Source organism: Schistocerca serialis, chromosome 4 (genome assembly GCF_023864345.2).
Source record: "Schistocerca serialis cubense isolate TAMUIC-IGC-003099 chromosome 4, iqSchSeri2.2, whole genome shotgun sequence".
NCBI classification, from domain to species: Eukaryota; Metazoa; Arthropoda; class Insecta; order Orthoptera; family Acrididae; genus Schistocerca; species Schistocerca serialis.
Window position 1 is genome coordinate 140288552 of NC_064641.1, and position 22503 is coordinate 140311054.

Sequence of the window (22503 nt, forward strand, 5' to 3'; positions counted from 1 at the left end):
GGTGAGATATCTGGAGGACGTACTGGCCAAGGCAACAGTCCAACACTCACTGCATGAAGGTACATCATGACAGGGGCATCATATAATCTTGCATTATCTTGTTGAAGTATAACTTCCCTGAGACCTCAGAGTTAGGGCGCAATCTTTGGCTGTAAAACATCAGAAATGTAATGGTTGCTGTCCAAGTTATTGGCTGTGGGAACCAGAGGTGATCATGTCGTGTACCTAATGGCTTCCCATAAGGTCATGCAAAGTGCTGAGCATGGTATGATGATGATGATGAAGAATGCTATCTGGCAATGGTCATTCTCCTCTGAGCCTCCACACACTCTTTGTCTATTGTGATGCCACACGCACAACTGGGACTCATCTGAGGGGTATGGGGGTGTGGGGGGAACATTGTGCCACTTTTGTGTCCGGTTTTCTCATTGGGTGCACCACCACTAGCCCACCTTTCTCTGCTGCTGCAGTAAGAGAAGCTGCAACAATGGCCACTTTGTTGATAAACCACGGTGCTCCAGTCGCACTGTCCATGTGGATACCTGTCTTACTAAAGACTACCACATTTCCTGACTGGAGGTACTTGACTTGAACATCAGATCCTGCATGGCCAAGTGACCAATAAGTATGTCCTCTTTGGATGCTAGTCTTGTAGGACTATTGACATACTGCATAGCACTGACTGTGGCCCTCCTTAACCCACCGATTCCATATTTGCATCACTATCATGGGATACAGACCATTGTGAGCAGCAGTGTCACCAAAAGATAAACTGCTATCTTGACACGGGGCGACCCTGTTGCTATTGAATTGCGGCACGTGACGGTAGACATTTTTCCTTCTTGTTTGAGACATAAACATGGTCTTCCCATAAATAACCAAATTTCAGATGTGATTTCTGACTGGAAACTACTGCGTGACCTTTTATTATATGCAGTAGATGGACTTACCCCTAATTACTTTGTGCAATTCTGCTGAAACACTAACCATTTGCATATCTAAGTGTGTAGTATGCTTAATACCAGTTTGACATACGTTGCATGCTGCCTTCATGGTGTTGCACTTTTACGACTAGCAATATCAATTAAGTATTTATTCAGTGGAGGGAAGTTTGAAGAATATCATAAAAAGTAGATAGCCATACAGCGTGCAGAGATCTCTGACACGTATTTCTTACACTCACTTTTTAAGTACATTTTCTCCTTAATACTTTTTGTAGCCGACTTTGAAAATCAGTTTCAGTTGAACTGTGACTTGTGCTATCAATATACAAGGCGCAAAAATAATTTTCCAGTAGACTTCACTCATTTATCTAGATTAAAAGTGAAGTTTTGAGGTCTGTTGTAGAGGTATTCAACAAACTTCCATCAAACACAAAGAAAGAAATCAGAATCCCTCCTCCATGCTTTAGGGGGGTGGGGCTTATCAGTCTTCTGACTGGTTGCATGTAGCCTTCCTCTAATTATTTTCTGTGTTAACAACTTCATCTCAGAGTAACACTTGGGCCTAAAGTCTTTAACTATTTGTTGAATATATTTCAATCATTGTCTTCTTCTACAGTTTTTACCCTCTACAGCTCCCTCAAGTACCAATGAAGGTTATTCCTTGTTGTCTTTAACACATGTCCTGTCAACCTGTTCCATCTACTTGTCAATGTTTCCCTCATCTCTCTCTCCTCACTGACTCTGCAGACAACCCTATAATCTCTTATCATATCAGTCCACCAAATTTTCAACACCCTTCTGTACCGCATCATCTCAAACGCATCTCTTCACTTCTTTTTTCGTTTTCACACAATCTATGAAGGACTTGCGTAGAATTCAGTGCTCCAAACATACATTCTCAGAAATGTCTTCTGTACATTAAGGCCAATGTTTGATACCATAGACTCCTTTTGGTCAAGAATGCCCTCTTTGCTTGTGATAGTCTTTTTTTTTTATGCCCTTTGTGTATCATCCATCGTGTGTAATTTTGCTTCCAAGGTAGCAGAATTCCTTCACTTCATCTATGTCCTGGCTTCCCATTTTGATATTAAGTTATATAATCACTAATCTCATTTCTGCTATTCTTCATTGCTTTTGTCTTTCTTCAGTTTACTGTTGGCCATATTCTATGCTCATTGGACTGTTAATTCCACTCAGCAGGCCCTGCAACTCTTCCTCACTTTCACTGAGGATAGCAGTGTCATCAGTAAACCTTATCGTTGATATCTTTTCATTTTAATTGTGTTTCTAAATCTGTATTTTATTTCTATGATTGCTTCTTTGATGTACAGACTGAGCAGTAGAGGAGAAATACCTCATCACTGTCTCTCGCCCTTTTTAATCTGATTACTTCATTCTTGGTCTAGTTACCTGTTTGGATAACCATGCAAGTTAGAGCGTATATTACCTATTTTTCCGTTCAGCTTACACCAATTTTCCTGAGAATTCCAAATATCTGGCAGCATTTTAAATTTTTGAATGCTTTTTCTAGGTCATCAAATCCTTGGAAAGTATCTTGATTTTTCCTTAAGTCCTGCATCCATTATCAAATGTAACATGAGAACTGCCTCTCTAGTGCCTTTACCTTTCCTGACTCCAAGTTGATTGTCATCTAAAAGATCTTCATTATTCTTGTAAGCAACTTGGATGCATGGGCTCTTAAGCTGCTTGTGCAGTAGTTTGTGCACTTGTGTGTCCTTACTATGGTCAGTATTGTATGGATGATAGTCTTCCAAAAGTATGAAGTCCAGATTCATAGATTCTACCAACCAGCTTGAATAGTCATTTGGTTACCACTTCCCAAGTGATTTTAGAAATTTCAGAGGAATGTTTTGTATGTACCCTACCTTATATCATGACAAGTTGTCCAAGGCTCTGTTAAATTCTGACTCTAACACAGGAGGCCCTGTGTTTTCAATATGACTTCAATATCTTCTTCTCGTCACACCATCAGCCAGTTCCTCCCCCTAGTAGAGGCCGTCATTGTACTCTGTTCATCCATCTGTTCACTCTACCACGTTTAACAGTGGAATTTCCACTGCACCTTTAATGTAGAAGCTTTTGCATTTGATTTCACCAAAGGTTGTTTCTAATTTCCTGTGTTAGTCCAGTCATTTGGTAGTTTATGAGGAAAGTTTTCACTAGAAGAAAGTTTTCCAGGAGTTTTAAAAATTGGTGTTTTCATAGATTTCAGTGTTGTAATTTTGAATTTTTTCTTTGTCACTTTGTATCTTTTCTTCATGCCATCATATGGAAAAAAATGGTGCCCAAAAACATGTTTTTGACAGTATCTAATTTCTTAATCTTTTATGATGAAAATCGATATGTAATAAATGAAACTACAGAAAATTTCCTATAAATTATGCGGTAACCTTTTTTGCAAGAAATGAATACTTAAGCGTAAGAGCATCACAAAGTCTATGCCAACATGTATTCTGGGCAAAAAAACTCATTTCTGTACCATCAATGAGGTACAGTGGTACAGTTTTTTTGTGGTATCCCCATCAGGCATGATCCACATGTAATGCAATATTACAAAATTTAATGCTTCCTCCTGTGCTTCCCTATCTATTTATTTGAACTTCCTTTTTGTTGTTTATTACATTGTGCAACCATTGACATGTTTGGGATGTTCCACAACTGCTTGACCCCAGTCTTCATTATGAATTCTAGTGAGTTCTGAAATGCTGTTTTTCATTGACAATTTATACACGGTATACCCCATATTTGATCTCCCAATAAGAATACTGTGGTAGTGGATTGCGGTTGTGGATGGGAAAATGAGACACCATTCCCCCTTTGCAAAGATGCAGAGATTAATTTCTCATTATTACAGCATTTTTTACACACATCGTGAACCAGTATCGGACTCAGTCACTCCAAGAGTTTACCCCAGTTGTCTTTCCTTTGAACACTTGACTTACGAAATGTCTCCAGTTCTTTTTGATTCTCTTCAGTCACCTTACTTCCTGGCAGTGAAATTTATTTTAAAGCAGTTCATTTCCTTAGAAACCATGGCCCTGAAATGCAAATGACACAGTAGAATGATAAACTCATACTGATGATTCAGGCACAGAGTATTTCAGCTCTGTTGGCAGAATTTCGTAGAAGGATGCACAGCAACACTAAGCTACATGTTCCTTGACACATGCAGCTTGTCCCTCTAAACTTGTGGCAAGAAAGGTTGTTGCATAAATTACAGGAAATTTTCAATAGTTTAATTTATTACATGACTGTTTCATCATAAAGTGCGTCAGAAATATTGTCAAAAAACTGTTTTGGCGCACCATTTTTGCAGTGTTGTGGTATGAGTGGCAAAGATGCAAGGTGGCAAAGTGAAAAATCAAAAACTGCACATCAAAATCTATAATAATACCAATTTTCAAAACTATCGGAAAACTTTCCAGGTAACCTGCGTTTTCTGTTAACAACGTGGCAAGTTGAAGTGTTCAGTGTAGTGCTGCATGTCAAGTACCAGTGTGTTGTGGAAGGGTCTCTGTATTATAGATATAGATAACTATTTACTTGGAAAAAATACCAATTTAACCAAGTAAGTATAAACTGGGAGGAATTTGAAAAGTTCTCAGAATGGAATAGAAAGAAACTACTTCCCTCAGTGAAACTTATTTATTTTTCAATGTAGTCTTCCTGTACACTAGTGCACTTGGCCCAATAGTATTCAGATGCCTTGATCCTATCTCAAAAATTAGATTCCTCCAGGCCTGCAACTTCGGTTATCAGTTCTTTGTCTAAACAGAATCTCCATCCACTGAGGAAAATTTTTCACTTGGAGAGTAGATGGAAGTCTGATGGAGCCAAATTAGGTGAATAAGGTGGTCGTGGCAACAATTCATATCTTAGTTTGTGTTTATTTGCTATGGCAATGACACTTATGTGTGAGCAGGCATTGTCTTGATGAACAATTGTTTCCTTTCTTGCCAAAATTAGGCTTTTTTCATGTATCTTTTGCTGTAGTTGGTCCAGGTGGTTAGCGTATAATTGTCTCATAATTGCTTGATCAGTGGGAAGGCAATCTGTCACCAGGATCCCTTGCATCTCAGTAAACTGCTGCCGTGACCTTTCCAGCCGACTGTATTGCCTTAGCTTTCTTTTTTGGTGGTGAATCAGCATGTATCCACTATTTTGACAGTTGTTTTGTCTATGGAGTGTAATAGCAGTCAGAAACTGACACAAAAAATCTTGGTGGCTGCTCTGAAAATGGGTCAAATACTGTTTTGACATTTCCATTGTAATATATTTCTTATCCTTCATTAAGAGTTGTGGTGTCCATATAGCAGATAATTTTCTTATATTCAACTCCACTGTCAAAATGTTATATGGTCATCCAAATTATATCCCTACAGCTTCAGCAATGTCTCACGCTTTGTCGGCGATCCTCCACGACTATTTTATGGAATATTGCAATAATTTCTGGGGTTGCGGTCTATCTAGGCCAACCACTATATGAATCATCATCTAAGCTGTCCCAACCAAATTTAAACTCATTTGTCTACAAGGCAAGAGTTCAATTGAAGGAGCAAAGTACCCCAGTGTGTTCTGAAAATTGGCATGAATTTCCTTTGTTTTCATCCCTTCCTTTACAGAGTACTTAATCACTGCTCAAATCTCTGTTCTCCCCCCCCCCCCCCCCCCCCCCCAAATCTTCACAAATCACTACATGGAAACAACATCAAAAGATGTTCACACCAAATATATTTACCCGGAGCATTGATGCATCATATGTTTACTGCTAAGGATGACCTATTGTTACACAGGAACCTTGTCGCACTAGTGCTGACATCTGGTGTTGATTATGCAGAGGTTTTGAGCTGCCTTCATTCTGGTAGGAGATGCACACCAGCTATTCCATGTGATGAAGAAGCAGCAGTCCGTTTTCAAAATAGCAAGCTATCCTTCTAATTAGCTGGCGTAAGCACAAATAGTAAGCGGTGTATATGTTGAGTTTCTTTTCTATGATCTGCCTACCTTTGTTAGTGTATATCTTAATTCATTCCACACCACAGAATGTTCTTCGTAATGGGATCTATAGAATACTATGAATGAGTGAAAGAATGTGAATCTAAATTTTAAATTTACATCAATAGTTGAAGTATCGTTAAGTTTTTAATTACAAAGTCACACATCCAGATTGCTGAGAACCTTTAAGCAAACATCTTCAACATTAAAGTGCTCCAACATTAAAGTGCTCCAACATTAAAGTGCTCACTATATGGCAGGGAATTGTTAAGCAGCTGAAACACTACAATTGTTTCACTTCAGCTGTCAGTACTAAATAAAGGTGGAAACTTATAATGTTGGGTTTTTATTCCTAGCACAATGTTTTGTCGTACATGACATTATTTCTTCTTCGTCTTCTTCTTCTCTCTCTCTCTCTCTCTCTCTCTCTCTCTCTCTCTCTCTCTCTCTCTCTCTCTCTCTCGCCCGAAAGGAGGACAGAATACACCATTTATCCATATGCACAATACATATGCCACCAGGTAACTCTTTAGTATTTTATTTTCTTTCATTCCAGGCCAGTCTGTACCAAGTGGGCTTCATGTGAGACTAAATCTGGAGACAGGAGAGACAGAAGCGAAACTTCTTGATCCAAGTGAGAGACCAGGGGCTACTGCTGTTGCACCTGTATATGATGAAGCAGCCAAGGATGAAAACTCCGATATTACCGAAAATAAAGAACGAATTAGGGAGTCTATTTTGAATATAGAAAGTGTTGAAGATTCTATAACAACAGAAGAGGTTATTGTCCATTCTAAAAGTTGTTCTCAATTTTTGATTTTTCATTTAAAGCCATGCTATCCATCAGTGTGCTCCTCTGACCATTTGCACCAGTTATTTGTTTCTCATATCAGAAAGTCCCTACACTACAGCTATTCTAAAGATATCATGGTTTTGCACCTCTTCCAGTTGTATAATCATTGTTGTGATATTCATGTACCATAGTGTTGTTGTTATGTTCTGTTTTTCTTTCATTCAGTATCATTCATTCTTTGGATACGGCCATACAAACAAACTCTGTGGTGGCCCATTGTGTCTGTAATTTAAATTTATGCCAGACCGGGATTCGAACCTGGGTCTCTTGCGAAATGCCATAAGGAATGAGGATAATTGGCAAGGGGCATTACATTAGTAGTTTGCGGATAATTGGAGAATTAGGGTCTGATGGGAAATGTGCTTGAGTAGTGGTGACCACTGTGTCCGAATGGCACATCTGCCTAGTAAGCAGGGGACCTGTGTTTGAATCCCGGCCCAGCACAAATTTTCAACTTTCTTTATTGATTTAAAACAGTACCCATTCGTAGACAATGTCTGTAATTTCTTTGTGTCTTAATTCATAGTGGCTGCTGGATCAAAATTGTGTCTGTTTCTTTGGATACATCTGCAAGAACAGACACAACAAATACAAGATACGTTCAAAATACACTCCTGGAAATGGAAAAAAGAACACATTGACACCGGTGTGTCAGACCCACCATACTTGCTCCGGACACTGCGAGAGGGCTGTACAAGCAATGATCACACGCACGGCACAGCGGACACACCAGGAACCGCGGTGTTGGCCGTCGAATGGCGCTAGCTGCGCAGCATTTTTGCACCGCTGCCGTCAGTGTCAGCCAGTTTGCCGTGGCATACGGAGCTCCATCGCAGTCTTTAACACTGGTAGCATGCCGCGACAGTGTGGACGTGAACCGTATGTGCAGTTGACGGACTTTGAGCGAGGGCGTATAGTGGGCATGCGGGAGGCCGGGTGGACGTACCGCCGAATTGCTCAACATGTGGGGCGTGAGGTCTCCACAGTACATCGATGTTGTCGCCAGTGGTCGGCGGAAGGTGCACGTGCCCGTCGACCTGGGACCGGACCGCAGCAACGCACGGATGCACGCCAAGACCGTAGGATCCTACGCAGTGCCGTAGGGGACCGCACCGCCACTTCCCAGCAAATTAGGGACACTGTTGCTCCTGGGGTATCGGCGAGGACCACTCGCAACCGTCTCCATGAAGCTGGGCTACGGTCCCGCACACCGTTAGGCCGTCTTCCGCTCACGCCCCAACATCGTGCAGCCCGCCTCCAGTGGTGTCGTGACAGGCGTGAATGGAGGGACGAATGGAGACGTGTCGTCTTCAGCGATGAGAGTCGCTTCTGCCTTGGTGCCAATGATGGTCGTATGCGTGTTTGGCGCCGTGCAGGTTAGCGCCACAATCAGGACTGCATACGACCGAGGCACACAGGGCCAACACCCGGCATCATGGTGTGGGGAGCGATCTCCTACACTGGCCGTACACCACTGGTGATCGTCGAGGGGACACTGAATAGTGCACGGTACATCCAAACTGTCATCGAACCCATCGTTTTACCATTCCTAGACCGGCAAGGGAACTTGCTGTTCCAACAGGACAATGCACGTCCGCATGTATCCCTTGCCACCCAACGTGCTCTAGAAGGTGTAAGTCAACTACCCTGGCCAGCAAGATCTCCGGATCTGTCCCCCATTGAGCATGTTTGGGACTGGATGAAGCGTCGTCTCACGCGGTCTGCACGTCCAGCACGAACGCTGGTCCAACTGAGGCGCCAGGTGGAAATGGCATGGCAAGTCGTTCCACAGGACTACATCCAGCATCTCTACGATCGTCTCCATGGGAGAATAGCAGCCTGCATTGCTGCGAAAGGTGGATATACACTGTACTAGTGCCGACATTGTGCATGCTCTGTTGCCTGTGTCTATGTGCCTGTGGTTCTGTCAGTGTGATCATGTGATGTATCTGACCTCAGGAATGTGTCAATAAAGTTTCCCCTTCCTGGGACAATGAATTCATGGTGTTCTTATTTCAATTTCCAGGAGTGTATAAGGAGACTTCCTATTTGTATGAAAAAAAAAAGTTTGTATATTCATCAGTATTCATGTTGTCCCCTTCAAAGTAATCCCTGTCAGGTACAATACACTTGTGCCAATGCTTCTTCTGATCCTTGAAGCACTTCTCATAAGCACTTTTTGCTACAGCCTTGAAAACTTCCAGCAATGCAATTTTTATCTCCTCAAACATTGAAAATCTTCATCTGTTCATTGGTCTCTTCAGTTTTGGGAACAGGAAAAAGTCACAGGGGACCAAATCCAGTGAATATGGTGGCTGAGGCATGATTGTCGTGTTGTTTTTGGCCAAAAAATCTCATACAAGCGATGATGAATGATCAAGTGCATTGTCATGATGTTTCCCACAATTCTGGACTTTTTTACGTATTGCTTCTTGCAAGTGGGGCATAACGTCAAGGTAAATGGAAATGAAATGGAAATGAGCGTTTGGCGTCATTGGCCGGGAGGCCCCTCGCGGGGCAGGTCCGGCCGCCATATCGCAGGTCTTATTACAGTCGGCGCCACATGGGGCGACCTGCACGCCGGATGGGGATGAAATGATGATGATCACAACACAACACCCAGTCCCTGAGCGGAGAAAATCTCCGACCCAGCCGGGAATCGAACCCGGGCCCAGAGGACGGCAATCCGTCACGCTGACCACTCAGCTACTGGGGCGGACAACGTCAAGGTAATACTCTTTATTGGCCGTACAACCTTGAGGCAAAAATTCATGATGCACTACACCATGGTAATTAAAAAAAAAAAAAAGAAAAAAAAAAAAAAATGAGCAAAACTTTGACATTTGATCGAACTTCCTTTTTTTGGTCTTGGCTCTCCAGGATGCTTCTGTTGGGACAATTGGGCTTTGGTTTCAGCATCGTAACCATAAACCCATCTTTTGTCACCAGTTATGACCATTTTTAGCAAAGCAGGATCATCATTGGCATTGAAATTTCCTGGCAGATTAAAGCTGTGTGCCGGACCAAGACTCGAAGCTGTCCTCACAGCTTCAATTCTGCTAGTACCTTGTCTCCTACCTTCCAAACTTCACAGAAGCCCTTCTGCAAACCTTGCAGAACTAGAACTCCTGGAAGAAAGGATATTGCGGAGGCATGGCTTTGCCATAGCCTGATGATGTTTCCACAATGAAATTTTCACTCTGCAGCGGAGTGTGCGCTGATGTGAAACATTCTAGCAGATTAAAACTGTGTGCCAGACTGAGACTTGAACTCAGGACCTTTGCCTTTCGCGGACAAGTGCACTACCAACATTGACGTCATTCAAAGAGCTCCTGAGTGGTGCTCATGTGACAGTTCTTCTGATAAAAATTGAGAAGTTTTGGAACAAACTTCACTGACACGTCTCACGCTCAAAACATCTGAAAAAATTGTGTGACACTAGCTGACCAATATGCCAACATCCTCAGCAACTTCTCTTATGGTAATTCAGTGATTTTCGAAGACAATTTTCTTTACAGCTTCGATGTTATCATCTGTTGTTGATATGATGGGGCATCCAGAGCGAGGTTTGTCGTTGGCATCTTCACGGCCATCTTGGAAGAGCTTGTACCACTTGTACACCCTTTTTTTACTTAGAGCAGACTCACTGTATGCCACTGTCAACATTTCAAGTGTTTCAGAGCACTTTATTCCATTTTTCACACAAAACTTGATGCAAATTCTTTGCTCCTTCTTTTTTTTTAAAAAAAAAAAAAAAATCAAAAATCACCAAGCACACTAAAATACTTCTAACCTTTCTATCTGTCAAACACAAACGAAGTATGCTGTACTCTTAAAACTGTGTACATATGTTCGGGATGTGTGTGCTAACATAACAAAGAAAAGAAAAGAAATATAGGTAATCGAATGTATATTGCCCACGCAATTTGAAAAGTCACGTTACTTTTCAAACAGCCCTCATATATATACACACATTTGTTTTATGACAGAGTTGTTACGATGCATTTCAGTTTTCATTGAAAAGCACTTTTTATTGTAAATGGTACATACAGTGTGTAGAGCTGTTTTCTTTTTTCTGGCTACTGCTTTGAAGGCATTTTTATCTAGCCCATTAGCTGTAATCCGTTGTCCAGATATTGACAGATAGACCCACATTTTCTGTATCTGGTGTTTAATTAGCGTGTATTGACCTTGATATCTGACATTATTTCTGCTTTTCCAAAACATAGTTGTAAACCCGTTATTATGCTACATCTTTCAGTACATGAATTTGTTCGTTTGCCATTTCAAAATCTTCTGTCATTATGGCTGCATCATCCACATAAACTAAACAGCCTATTCCCACACCATTCTTCTCAGTCCAAATGCCCGAAAGGTATACACACGTTCTGAAGTTTTAATTCCTTGCGCCGTTTTCGTATTATTTTTTCAACACATAATTGAAAAAGAATGGCAAGTCTCCATCTCTTGGGCAACCTCCTGTTATGACTTCAAGGAGTTTACAGAAACATCCTTGAAATTTTACTGTGGACTTTGTGTTAGTCAGTAGAAAGAGAACCACTGCTCAGAATGATGTCAAAGTTGAACAACATGTTTTTGGCACAGGAGGAAACATCATGGAACAGAAACATAATTGAACAAAATTTTACCAATAATGGAACTGTAAGTGTCTTAATGTAAATGGGGATGATGGCTACAAATCGGGGATGAATCACAGTATAACAGCTGTGGTCTGAGTTGCACTTTACCCCGCTCCAACTGTTCAGTGTGCATGACTGCACAAGTTCGGCAGTCAACATTTGTTAGTTAGGTTAGCCCCATCCACTATGGCAAGATTGTACCACAGCAGATGGGAAAAAATGGTTTTCAACTGTCATGAGACTGAAAACTGCATAAAAAGCAAAATGAGATCAGTTTTTAATTGCCCCAGGACCAAAAACTGCATAAAAGGCAAAACAACATTGATTGTTAATGGTACTGTGACCAAAAACTAGAGAAAAAGCAAAAATATATCGGTTTCTAATTGTTGTGAGACTGATGCAACACATGTACATTAAGCTGTCCATAGTTTCCTGTCACAACTGGAAATCAAGAAACAGCATGTTCCACAACAGATCGCAGGGTCTCAGGGGTCACATTCAGAATGTGTTGTACAAGGCGTGCTTCAATTCAGCTACATTTAGTTGGAGCACTGAACATGATCTGGGTGGCCAGGCTGCAAGGAAATGATGGCTGTTAAATCTAGCATTTCCAAAATGCCTCTGCAGCAGCCACTTCATTGGCTATGCAAGGTGCAGAGGAGAGCCATCTTGCATAAAAATGCAGAGATCCATGCTGTTGAAGGGTTGGAATGACATTGCTGTGCAAACAACATTCGTAGCATTTACCAGTGACCGAGACCGCAGGACTCATCTCCTTAAAAAAAAAGTGTCCCTATAATAAACAATGCTGTCAACCTGCACCACACAGTCACCTATGCAGAGAGAAGTGGTACTGGTGGAGATGTGTGTGAATTCCCATGTTTTGCAATTCTGCATATTGACATGTTCTTGGTGATGGAAATGGGCTTCGTCTGTCCACAACATACTCCATTGCCATTCACTGTTCACTTCCATGTGAGCAAGAAATTCCAGAGTGAACATTTGTCTTGCTGGCAGGTCAGCAGGAAGCAGCTCCTTGGTTGATTATGTATGGATAGCAATGCAGAATTTTTCGCAGGATTTTATGCACCAAGCTCGCGAGCATGTCCAATGTTCAGGCAGTTTCCTGTGGACTACATGTTTGTGCACCACCACTTGACCCCTCCTGCAGTGCTGTGGCCACGTATTTGACAGTCACTGGATCAACTGCTTTCCTCATTCTCCCACACTGTACTTCAGAAGAACCTATCATTTCGAATTTTGTAATCATTTTCTCCAGACCCCAGCAGATGTCAGACCAATGCCTATTTTCATGCCCTTGAGTGTCCAGAACTTCTGCAGGACTACTCGCACACAGCCACTGTCCTTGTAAGGAGTGTTACCAGCATCATGCAATCCTTCATGGAGACAGTCAGATTGGGCATCTCGGATTCAAACTGAGCAACATCTGTGTGCTGTATGTCTGTTGGTGCACATATTCTGACACTTAAAGTGTCATCAGTTGGTGAAATTTTCATTACATTTTTTTTGGTCCATGGTGTTTCTCCTTTCATCAATAATATGCTTTTTTCTAATTTGATGTCATTCAGAACAGTAGTTCTCTTTTTGCAGCATTTAGTAACTGGAACATTAATTATGAATACAATTTAGTAGTGTAGTAATTTCAGAAGAGCATTTCAGCCTTGGTCAACTACGTATACTTTCCCGAATCATCACACAACTGTTATTCTGTATTTGAAGTACTGAGAGAGTACCTCAAGGTAGGCCTAATCTTTGATGATTTTTGTTAATGTGTTTTCATTTTGCTACATATTCATTGATATTATATATATATATTCTTGAAAGTGACTTCACTGTCCTACCTCAATTTCTGAATTCTGATAGTTTCTTCTTTACATATGTGGGAAGCACCAGTTACAGACAACTAGTGAAGAGACATAATATTTCTTTGGTCGACCAGCAGAATAGTGTTTACTGGTTTATTCTTTGTGAGTTTCTTCAGTTAGTTCTTTATTTGTCTGTTTGTCAAGTGATAATATTCTGTTGTAACCAGTAAAAAAAATACACTGTTATTACACTGTATTCTATAAGTGTGTGTTTTTTAGACTATGCTATGAGCAATACCTATAAAATGGTGACCCCAAAAGCAAAAAAGAAAACAGCAAATTGAAGCATAGCGCAAGTGAGATGGTGACTTCATGTGATGGTGATGGTTGAGACCGGATGGAAAAACAACTTTTATCCTTACAGGTTGTAAAGAAGGTTGTATACATGGAAGAACCCTGGAGATACTAAAAGGTATCAGATAGATTATATAATGGTAAGACAGAGATTTAGGAACCAGGTTTTAAATTGTAAGACATTTCCAGGGGCAGATGTGGACTCTGACCACAATCTATTGGTTATGAACTGTAGATTAAAACTGAATAAACTGCACAAAGGTGGTAATTTAAGGAGATTGGACCTGGATAAACTAAAAGAACCAGAGTTTGTACAGAGTTTCAGGGAGAGCATAAGGGAACAATTGACAGGAATGGGGGAAAGAAATACAATAGGTGAAGAATGGGTAGCTCTGAGGGATGAAGTAGTGAAGGCAGCAGAGGATCAAGTAGGTAAAAAGACGAGGGCTAGTAGAAATCCTTGGGTAACAGAAGAAATATTGAATTTAATTGATGAAAGGGGAAAATATAAAAATGCAGTAAATGAAGCAGGCAAAAAGGAATACAAACGTCTCAAAAATGAGATCGACAGGAAGTGCAAAATGGCTAAGCAGGGATGGCTAGAGGACAAATGTAAGGATGTAGAGGCCTATCTCACTAGGGGTAAGATAGATACTGCCTACAGGAAAATTAAAGAGACCTTTGGAGATAAGAGAACGACTTGTATGAATATCAAGAGCTCAGATGGAAACCCAGTTCTAAGCAAAGAAGGGAAAGCAGAAAGGTGGAAGGAGTATATAGAGGGTCTATACAAGGGCGATGTACTTGAGGGCAATATTATGGAAATGGAAGAGGATGTAGATGAAGATGCAATGGGAGATATGATACTGCGTGAAGAGTTTGACAGAGCACTGAAAGACCTGAGTCGAAACAAGGCCCCCGGAGTAGACAACATTCCATTGGAACTACTGACGGCCTTGGGAGAGCCAGTCCTGACAAAACTCTACCATCTGGTGAGCAAGATGTATGAAACAGGCGAAATACCCTCAGACTTCAAGAAGAATATAATAATTCCAATCCCAAAGAAAGCAGGTGTTGACAGATGTGAAAATTACCGAACTATCAGTTTAATAAATCACAGCTGCAAAATACTAACACGAATTCTTTACAGACGAATGGAAAAACTAGTAGAAGCCAACCTCAGGGACGATCAGTTTGGATTCCGTAGAAACCCTGGAACACGTGAGGCAATACTGACCTTACGACTTATCTTAGAAGAAAGATTAAGGAAAGGCAAACCTACGTTTCTAGCATTTGTAGACTTAGAGAAAGCTTTTGACAATGTTGACTGGAATACTCTCTTTCAAATTCTAAAGGTGACAGGGGTAAAATACAGGGAGCGAAAGGCTATTTACAATTTGTACAGAAACCAGATGGCAGTTATAAGAGTCGAGGGACATGAAAGGGAAGCAGTGGTTGGGAAGGGAGTAAGACAGGGTTGTAGCCTCTCCCCGATGTTGTTCAATCTGTATATTGAGCAAGCAGTAAAGGAAACAAAAGAAAAATTCAGAGTAGGTATTAAAATTCATGGAGAAGAAATAAAAACTTTGAGGTTCGCCGATGACATTGTAATTCTGTCAGAGACAGCAAAGGACTTTGAAGAGCAGTTGAATGGAAAGGTCAGTGTCTTGAAAGGAGGATATAAGATGAACATCAACAAAAGCAAAACAAGGGTAATGGAATGTAGTCTAATTAAGTCGGGTGATGCTGAGGGAATTAGATTAGGAAATGAGACACTTAAAGTAGTAAAGGAGATTTGCTATTTGGGGAGCAAAATAACTGATGATGGTCGAAGTAGAGAGGATATAAAATGTAGACTGGCAATGGCAAGGAAGCGTTTCTCAAGAAGAGAAATTTGTTAACATCGAGTATAGATTTAAGTCTCAGGAAGTCATTTCTGAAAGTATTTGTATGGAGTGTTGCCATGTATGGAAGTGAAACATGGACGATAAATAGTTTGGACAAGAAGAGAATAGAAGCTTTCGAAATGTGGTGCTACAGAAGAATGCTGATGATTAGATGGGTAGATCACATAACTAATGAGGAAGTATTGAATAGGATTGGGGAGGAGAGAAGTTTGTGGCACAACTTGACCAGAAGAAGGGATCGGTTGGTAGGACATGTTCTGAGGCATCAAGGGATCACCAATTTAGTATTGGAGGGCAGCGTGGAGGGTAAAAATCGTAGAGGGAGACCAAGAGATGAATACACTAAGCAGATTCAGAAGGATGTAGATTGCAGTAGGTACTGGGAGATGAAAAAGCTTGCACAGGATAGAGTAGCATGGAGAGCTGCATCAAACCAGTCTCAGGACTGAAGACCACAACAACAACATGCTTACTGGAGGAGCTAGACAAAGACAAAGGAACTGCGAAGTCCAGCATGTCCGCCAAACTGATGATGAAAACTTAAATGCCAAAGTTCCTGCTGGAGAAGCCCATACTTTAGTTTGCAATGTTAGAGCTAGTATTTATGCAGAACAGTGTCACAAATGACTATACAAAGTTAGCAGTGGCAGTTAATAGCGTAGAGGCTCGAGCAGTGGAGACAGTATTGGATGTCATTTTGAAGTCTCCTACACACAATCAGTATTAGCATTTGAGACATGTTGATCCAGCACGTGGGGAAATCTTTAGACCAAGCAGGTTCTACAGTCAGAATAAATTAGTGACGATGCTTTCCGAATTCTGGTGGCACCTCCGGCATACTGTGAAGGAGGCAGCAATGTCAGATGAGATGCTGCTGCATTTGTGGCTCATGCAGCTGCCGCCGTCAGTGAAAATGGCTTTAGTCACTTGTGGGCAGGATGACATTAGTTCTGTTGTGCCAATCGCTGACAAAGTACACTAGAAGTGGGGCAGACAGTTGCCTTAGCAATAACACAGGTAGCTGACAGCCGCAACCCAGCAGAAGCCATGGTTATATGACAGGAGCCAAGAAAGTCTGTCAATGAGCAGCTCCGCATTCTAAAGCTACTGTTGGGCGCAATGCAGAAACAATTATCAGTGCTGGAATCGGACAGACGAGACAGCATGCAGAGTGGTAAAGTAGGGAGACATTCGCCTGGTTAAAACAAGCAAAGGCTGTAGGGACAAGAGGCAGAGTATGTTGGTAAAGGCAATACATCCATCCACATGCAGACACCTGAGCAAGCTCCCCCACTCATGTTGTCCCATCGCTTGTAAGTGACGGACAGAAAGTCAGATTGATGTTACCTGATTGATGGGCATCACCCCTGCACCTTGTTAGGAAGAGAGATGACAAATGGAGGCCCAGTGGGGATTATTGGACGTTGAATGCATGAACACTACTGAACCGCTATCCCATACTTAACTTGCAAGATTTTATGAGCGCCTTTCGGACTATTTGAACACATCTATGTGCCATATCGACTGAAAAATGCTGGCTAGATATGGCAAAGATGTGTAGATGTAGTGCGAAAGCCAGTATAGCATTCACAATCTGTCAGTCAGTTAGTTTTCAGTTTATCAGTTGTCAAGTGATAATTTGCTGTTGTATTCAGTAAAATAAATGGTTACTGCATGGTGTCCTGTGAGTGTCTGTTTTGTAGATTGTGCTGTGAGCAATACCTATACATCTTTACCATTTTTAATGCCACAACTGAAGTAATTAAGTTATTTAACTAGTTTAAATACTTCATCATGCAATTTTCATGCTCATGGGGTGTTTTTACCTTAAAAATCATAGTTTAATTTTTTCATTTTGGTACCTGCAAATGATATTTTTTTACATATTCTGCCCCATGAGTAAATTCTTTTTTGTAAATTGTCATCTCTTTCTGCCAAAAATGTCAGATTGTTTCTCTATAAGGGGCATGTTTAAAAGTGTGCCAGTCTTTCAAAACACCTGTGCCAAATTGGGCTTTCCATTCTTTTAATGCATAATCCAGGTACGTTTTAAGACTGTTGGTCATACACTGCACCCTTGTTTTTTTCAATATAAGCTGAATTAATTTATCATTTTTGTTTTTTCCAACTTAAGCTGAATTAATTTACCATTTAAATCTTTAAATCTTCATACAGGCTTCTCAGGGCATCTGTAAGATGTAAACGACAACCTCTTATTTCCATTATATTTAACAGTTTTTTCTTCTATTAAAATTATCTACAGCTTTTATGTAGATTATGAAGCTAGATGATTTTCTTCTTCATCATATTTAATTTTTTTGTTACCACAAATACTGCAGTTGCTACTGCAGACTTTCTCTAACTAAAGCCCATTTCTTCATCACATAGCAGACATTTGGATATAATTTACAGTACATTATTCAAATTTGTGGCATGTAATTTGCATGCAGTATTCAGCAGAATTATCCACCCATAATTTTCACAGTTCTTATCACAATGACTATGGATTGTTGCCATACTTCGGCACTGTTAGTTTTCCAGCACATGGTAACATAATTGCAACACTCTGAGATGAGAGATCAAACCATAGCAGGTTAAAAGTTCCTTACTTATGCCATTTATAATAACATATTCGTTTTTAATATTAGCCATCATATGCAATAGAGGAAGCAGTTTTTAAATCAGTATGTATTTATTTATTTAAGAAGCAACCACTTGACTGTATGCTAAATAAATATAACTCGGGTACTGAGTGCTGCGGGTTTTGAATCTGCGCCAGACGGCATGGACCACGATTACCACTAGAGGTCTCTACAGCCATCGCACCATAAGCCATGGCTGTGCACGCTTCTGGCCCGTGTATAATGTGAGGGCGCCACTGTGGAGCACGTGGTCCCAGCAGCCAGTAGCGATGTACCCTATCCTGCCTATCACTTAGCCAGGCAGTCTGATATTCGCGTGAGTCTCTCGATATCTTGCTTACAGACATCGTGTTTACTTTGTTTATTTCCGTGTTCGAGTGGATGTTGTTGATTTCATGAGGTTTTCTCTTGTGACCCCATTGCTTCTTGTGTGTTGCTGTTCTTGGTGCCTTGCTCAGTCATCTGTCATTGTGTGTGTCCACCCTTTTCCGTTCGCCCATCTTGTTTGTTTGCGGGCCGCTCCCGTTCGGTCCCGCTGCACTTTCATTCACGGCCACCCCACAACTGGAATGGTCGCATTTACAACAATAACGATTCACATGTTCCTGTTTTTTAAGGCTTTTGTGACTTCTGTTAGCACTTCCATGTCAAGAGTGTCAGTTGCTTTCATGCCCCGTTTACACATTTCACAGAGAACTTCGCATTACAGTATTGAGTTTGATTTACAAGACCCTAATAGTCTTATCACTTCTTTAAGCAATTTTACAGTTACCGTTGCACATTCCATAAAAGAAACGTACCTCACAGGCAAACAAAGCACATAAGAACAAAACACAACAATTATGTTTAAGACCTCATTGTTATTCACAGCTGACTGATAAACAGCAGCTGGGTAGTAGAGTGATATGTCAACTGTGGACAGAACAGAAGATGGGACCAAACTTGTGCTCTGATCACAAATTGATTGTTGCTATGGTAGCTGTCCTGTAAACAACTGAAGATGTTAAACCTGTAACGTGCATCTGCTGCAAAATGAAAGTCACTTGTTGTGGCAGACCCCATATTTATTTTGGCATATCTATCCGTTTTGTATTATAACCTGCAGTATGCCATTTCAAGGTAATGGCACAGTGAAGATTTATCACAAAACTCATCCTTATCACTAAATGTCATTTAATGATGCATCAACAATATAAGCCTTCATGAGAGACTTTCTACATCTTACCATTGTTAATGCATCCTGGGACTTTCTTAAGAATGCTATACAGGTATGTTTTGCAATATTCAAAGTTATTTATATTTCTGTCTGATTAGAAAGTGACTGAAATAAATATTTGGCTGTTTATTTCTGAATATGTGGTAACTTCTGAGTGTGTGTGGTTAGGTGGGGACTTAAGAACAACTTAAATAACCATGGGTGAAACAAGCAGCTTATTCTTCATTATCACAAATATTTTGCTGTTTATTTCAGAATACATGGTGATTTCTGAGTGTGTAGTTAGGCAGGAATCTAAGAGTGCAGCTTAAATTGCTGCAAGTTAGGTGAGCTGCAATGACATGTGCAAGGTGAAACATGTCTTAAGCCACTTCAGTTTGGAGCAGATGGATATTATAGGTTTAACATCTTGTGTAAACAATTAACTGTCAGTCACTTTGTTATTCTAATCCATGTAGTGTATAATGACCTTGTCTTCAGTAGTACATTAAAGCCTAATCTTCATTTCACCGTTCTTCACCATCATTGCCTTTTTTATTTTTTATTTTAACTGTGCAAGTTTGTTGTCCAATCTCTTTTGGGACATGCCTGTGTCACATGTCTTCACTGAGCAAAAATACTTTATAAGCCTCTTTTCGTGGTTTTCCTTTTCGTATCACTCCTCCTTTTGCATATTGAATACCTCCAATATTACAAAGTAGTGATCAGATGCTGTAACACATCATCAAGATACTTATGTGTCTCTTGCTTCTCCATCCATTTTCCTGCTGATAATATAGTCCATAAGGGACATATACTGTGGGATATTGCATTTCTGAAAAAATGAGTTAGTTATTTTCAATCCCTTGAAAGTCAAAAACTTTCTTGATACTTTTCCATTCTCATTAATAGTATGTCCTCCCATTCTTCTGCTATGTGTTGAATTGATAACTTTCCAATTAGTGCACTCTTATCTCAGAATGAAATTACCTATGACTATTATTTTATTTACTTAGCATTTGTTGAAGTACATTATAGACAACTTTGGATTCTTCTGTTTTATTTTTTTCAGCTGCACAAAACATAATCATTATTAGGCTCCTTCCATGCTCTTTTCATGTCAGTGGTAGTGTAAACTGGTACAGCCTTTTATTTTATTTTCCCACTTCATGTATATATGCTTCATTACCGTGTTACTTACTCTTCGTGTTATACTGTCAAGAAATATTCCCCTAAATATTTGTCCCCTTGGCTTTTCTTCTTGTTATGGAAATTGTTACTACATTAGTTGGCTTCAATATTAGTTAGAAATCCAGAATCACCAGTGATTCTTCATGGTTTATTTATCTTCTGTGAGATCCTTCTGATATTGCCAAGACAGAGTATTGTAAGTAGTTTTAATGTCCCTGGACGATTTACAAACCTCAAATTCCGGATACAATTCATACTCTTAACAGAGGTAGAGCATTTCCTCTGACTACCAAATATTGATAGTAAAGCAATAATAATTCTCCAGAGCCCTGTTCGCTAAGCAGAGTACACTGATAGTTGGTCACATGGATTCTGGGCAATGGGTTTTGTGTTCACATCACCACCCTACTAGTACTCCTACAGTTTTTCTGTTGTGCACATTGTTCTCTGCACTGAAACTGGGCATAACTATCAGACTGTTCATATTGCTTATTCACTTGTACATTTTTACAGCTTTTTTAATCTTCCGTCATGCACGGTGTTCTCCAGTCTGAGATCAGGTGTGGGTATCAAACTATTCAGGTTGCTTATTCACTTGCTTTTATCAGAACAGTACTAACAAGAAGGTTTCATTGCTGTTGACTGTTTACAAATAACTGACAAAAAATTTTGATCAGCTGCACCTGATGGAAAATTAGATTCTATAATTTTTGTTCCATGCTCCTGTGCAGAATTTTTAAACAGCACTTTTTGGCAAGAAATTTAGGGGTAAATTTTATTTTATGAAGTAGATATCAGTGTGATAGCAACATTCTGACAAAACATTTAGTGGATAACATTTATTTGCAGGACATTGAACGAGTGCGGAAGAGATTTAGATCCTATGATGAATTGAAAAAGAAATTTGAAGAATTAAACTTGAATATAAAAACTGATCTAGAATTATTGAATGAGTTGCTTGCAAAGTTCAGAGCAAGTGAACTGAAAGAGGATGAGGGTGAAGATGAATTAATAGCTATTTTGACTGATCTAGAATATATGGTGCACCAAGTGGACAACGCAAAGGAGTTTGTTCAAGCAGGAGGGTGAGTACTTACTCTAAATTGGATAAAATTTCACTGAATTTTTTAATGAATTAATAGAAATCTATAATTTAAATTAAATAGTTTAAGAAATATTGTTACATGACAATAAGAATTAGTTTTTGGTTGGATTATCTCTATCAATCTCTGTGCTTTCAGTGTGACACTTCTACCTGGTAAAAAGTATGAGCACATTATTGCAGTAAATAAATTATAGTATGCAATAAATTTTTATAAAGATGGCAGAGGCAGCAACGATGATGTGCTGTCTGCACAAATGGATATTGAAAAAGGATCTTTAAAAAATGGAGATGAAAGCAGTTCACTGAAATTGATTTGTTCATTTACTCTTGATTTAACTTTCTGCAAACTGTTTTCCTTTTTTCCTTTGTTACACGTGGTCCCAAGAAGTGATATCCTTGTTGTAACTTCTGCTTAAATGGCTGAAACTGAATAAAAATTATTTTAAAGTATGAAGATGAGTGTTCTGTCACCCACCAAGTTTATTTATCAGCAAAATTCTACATGTGTGTACAATCAATGTTTGAAGGTTAACGAATCTAAGGACTCCGGAAGCACAAGTCACTGATGAAGCAGTGCTGTGTGATGTACAGCTGTGACCAGGATATTCATGTGAATCATGAATAAGGTGTTATTTCGCAAAAAGCTTAACATTTGCTTGAAACATTAGATGTTCATGAACAAATTATTTAAAGAGTAATATTTCCCAAAATAGAAGTTGCTGTGTTGTCTTCCCTTGTCACTGGTGTGCAAATGTGGTGTTTCAGTGAAGCGATTAAAACACAGGTAAAAAGCACAGATTTGAAAAAGGCTGCATCTTTTTCATTGTATC

General features: G+C 40.0%; 1 protein-coding gene across 1 annotated transcript in view; it reads left to right on the forward strand.

Annotated features, from left to right (window-relative positions):
• The window catches only part of LOC126474182 (nucleotide exchange factor SIL1), a 113024-nt gene that overhangs the window by 36588 nt on the left and 53933 nt on the right, over positions 1–22503 (forward strand). Inside the window, exons 2-3 of the mRNA XM_050101644.1 lie at positions 6517–6740; positions 21418–21653. Coding sequence (XP_049957601.1) covers positions 6517–6740; positions 21418–21653 — 460 coding nt within the window. The remainder of the gene's footprint in view (positions 1–6516; positions 6741–21417; positions 21654–22503) is intronic.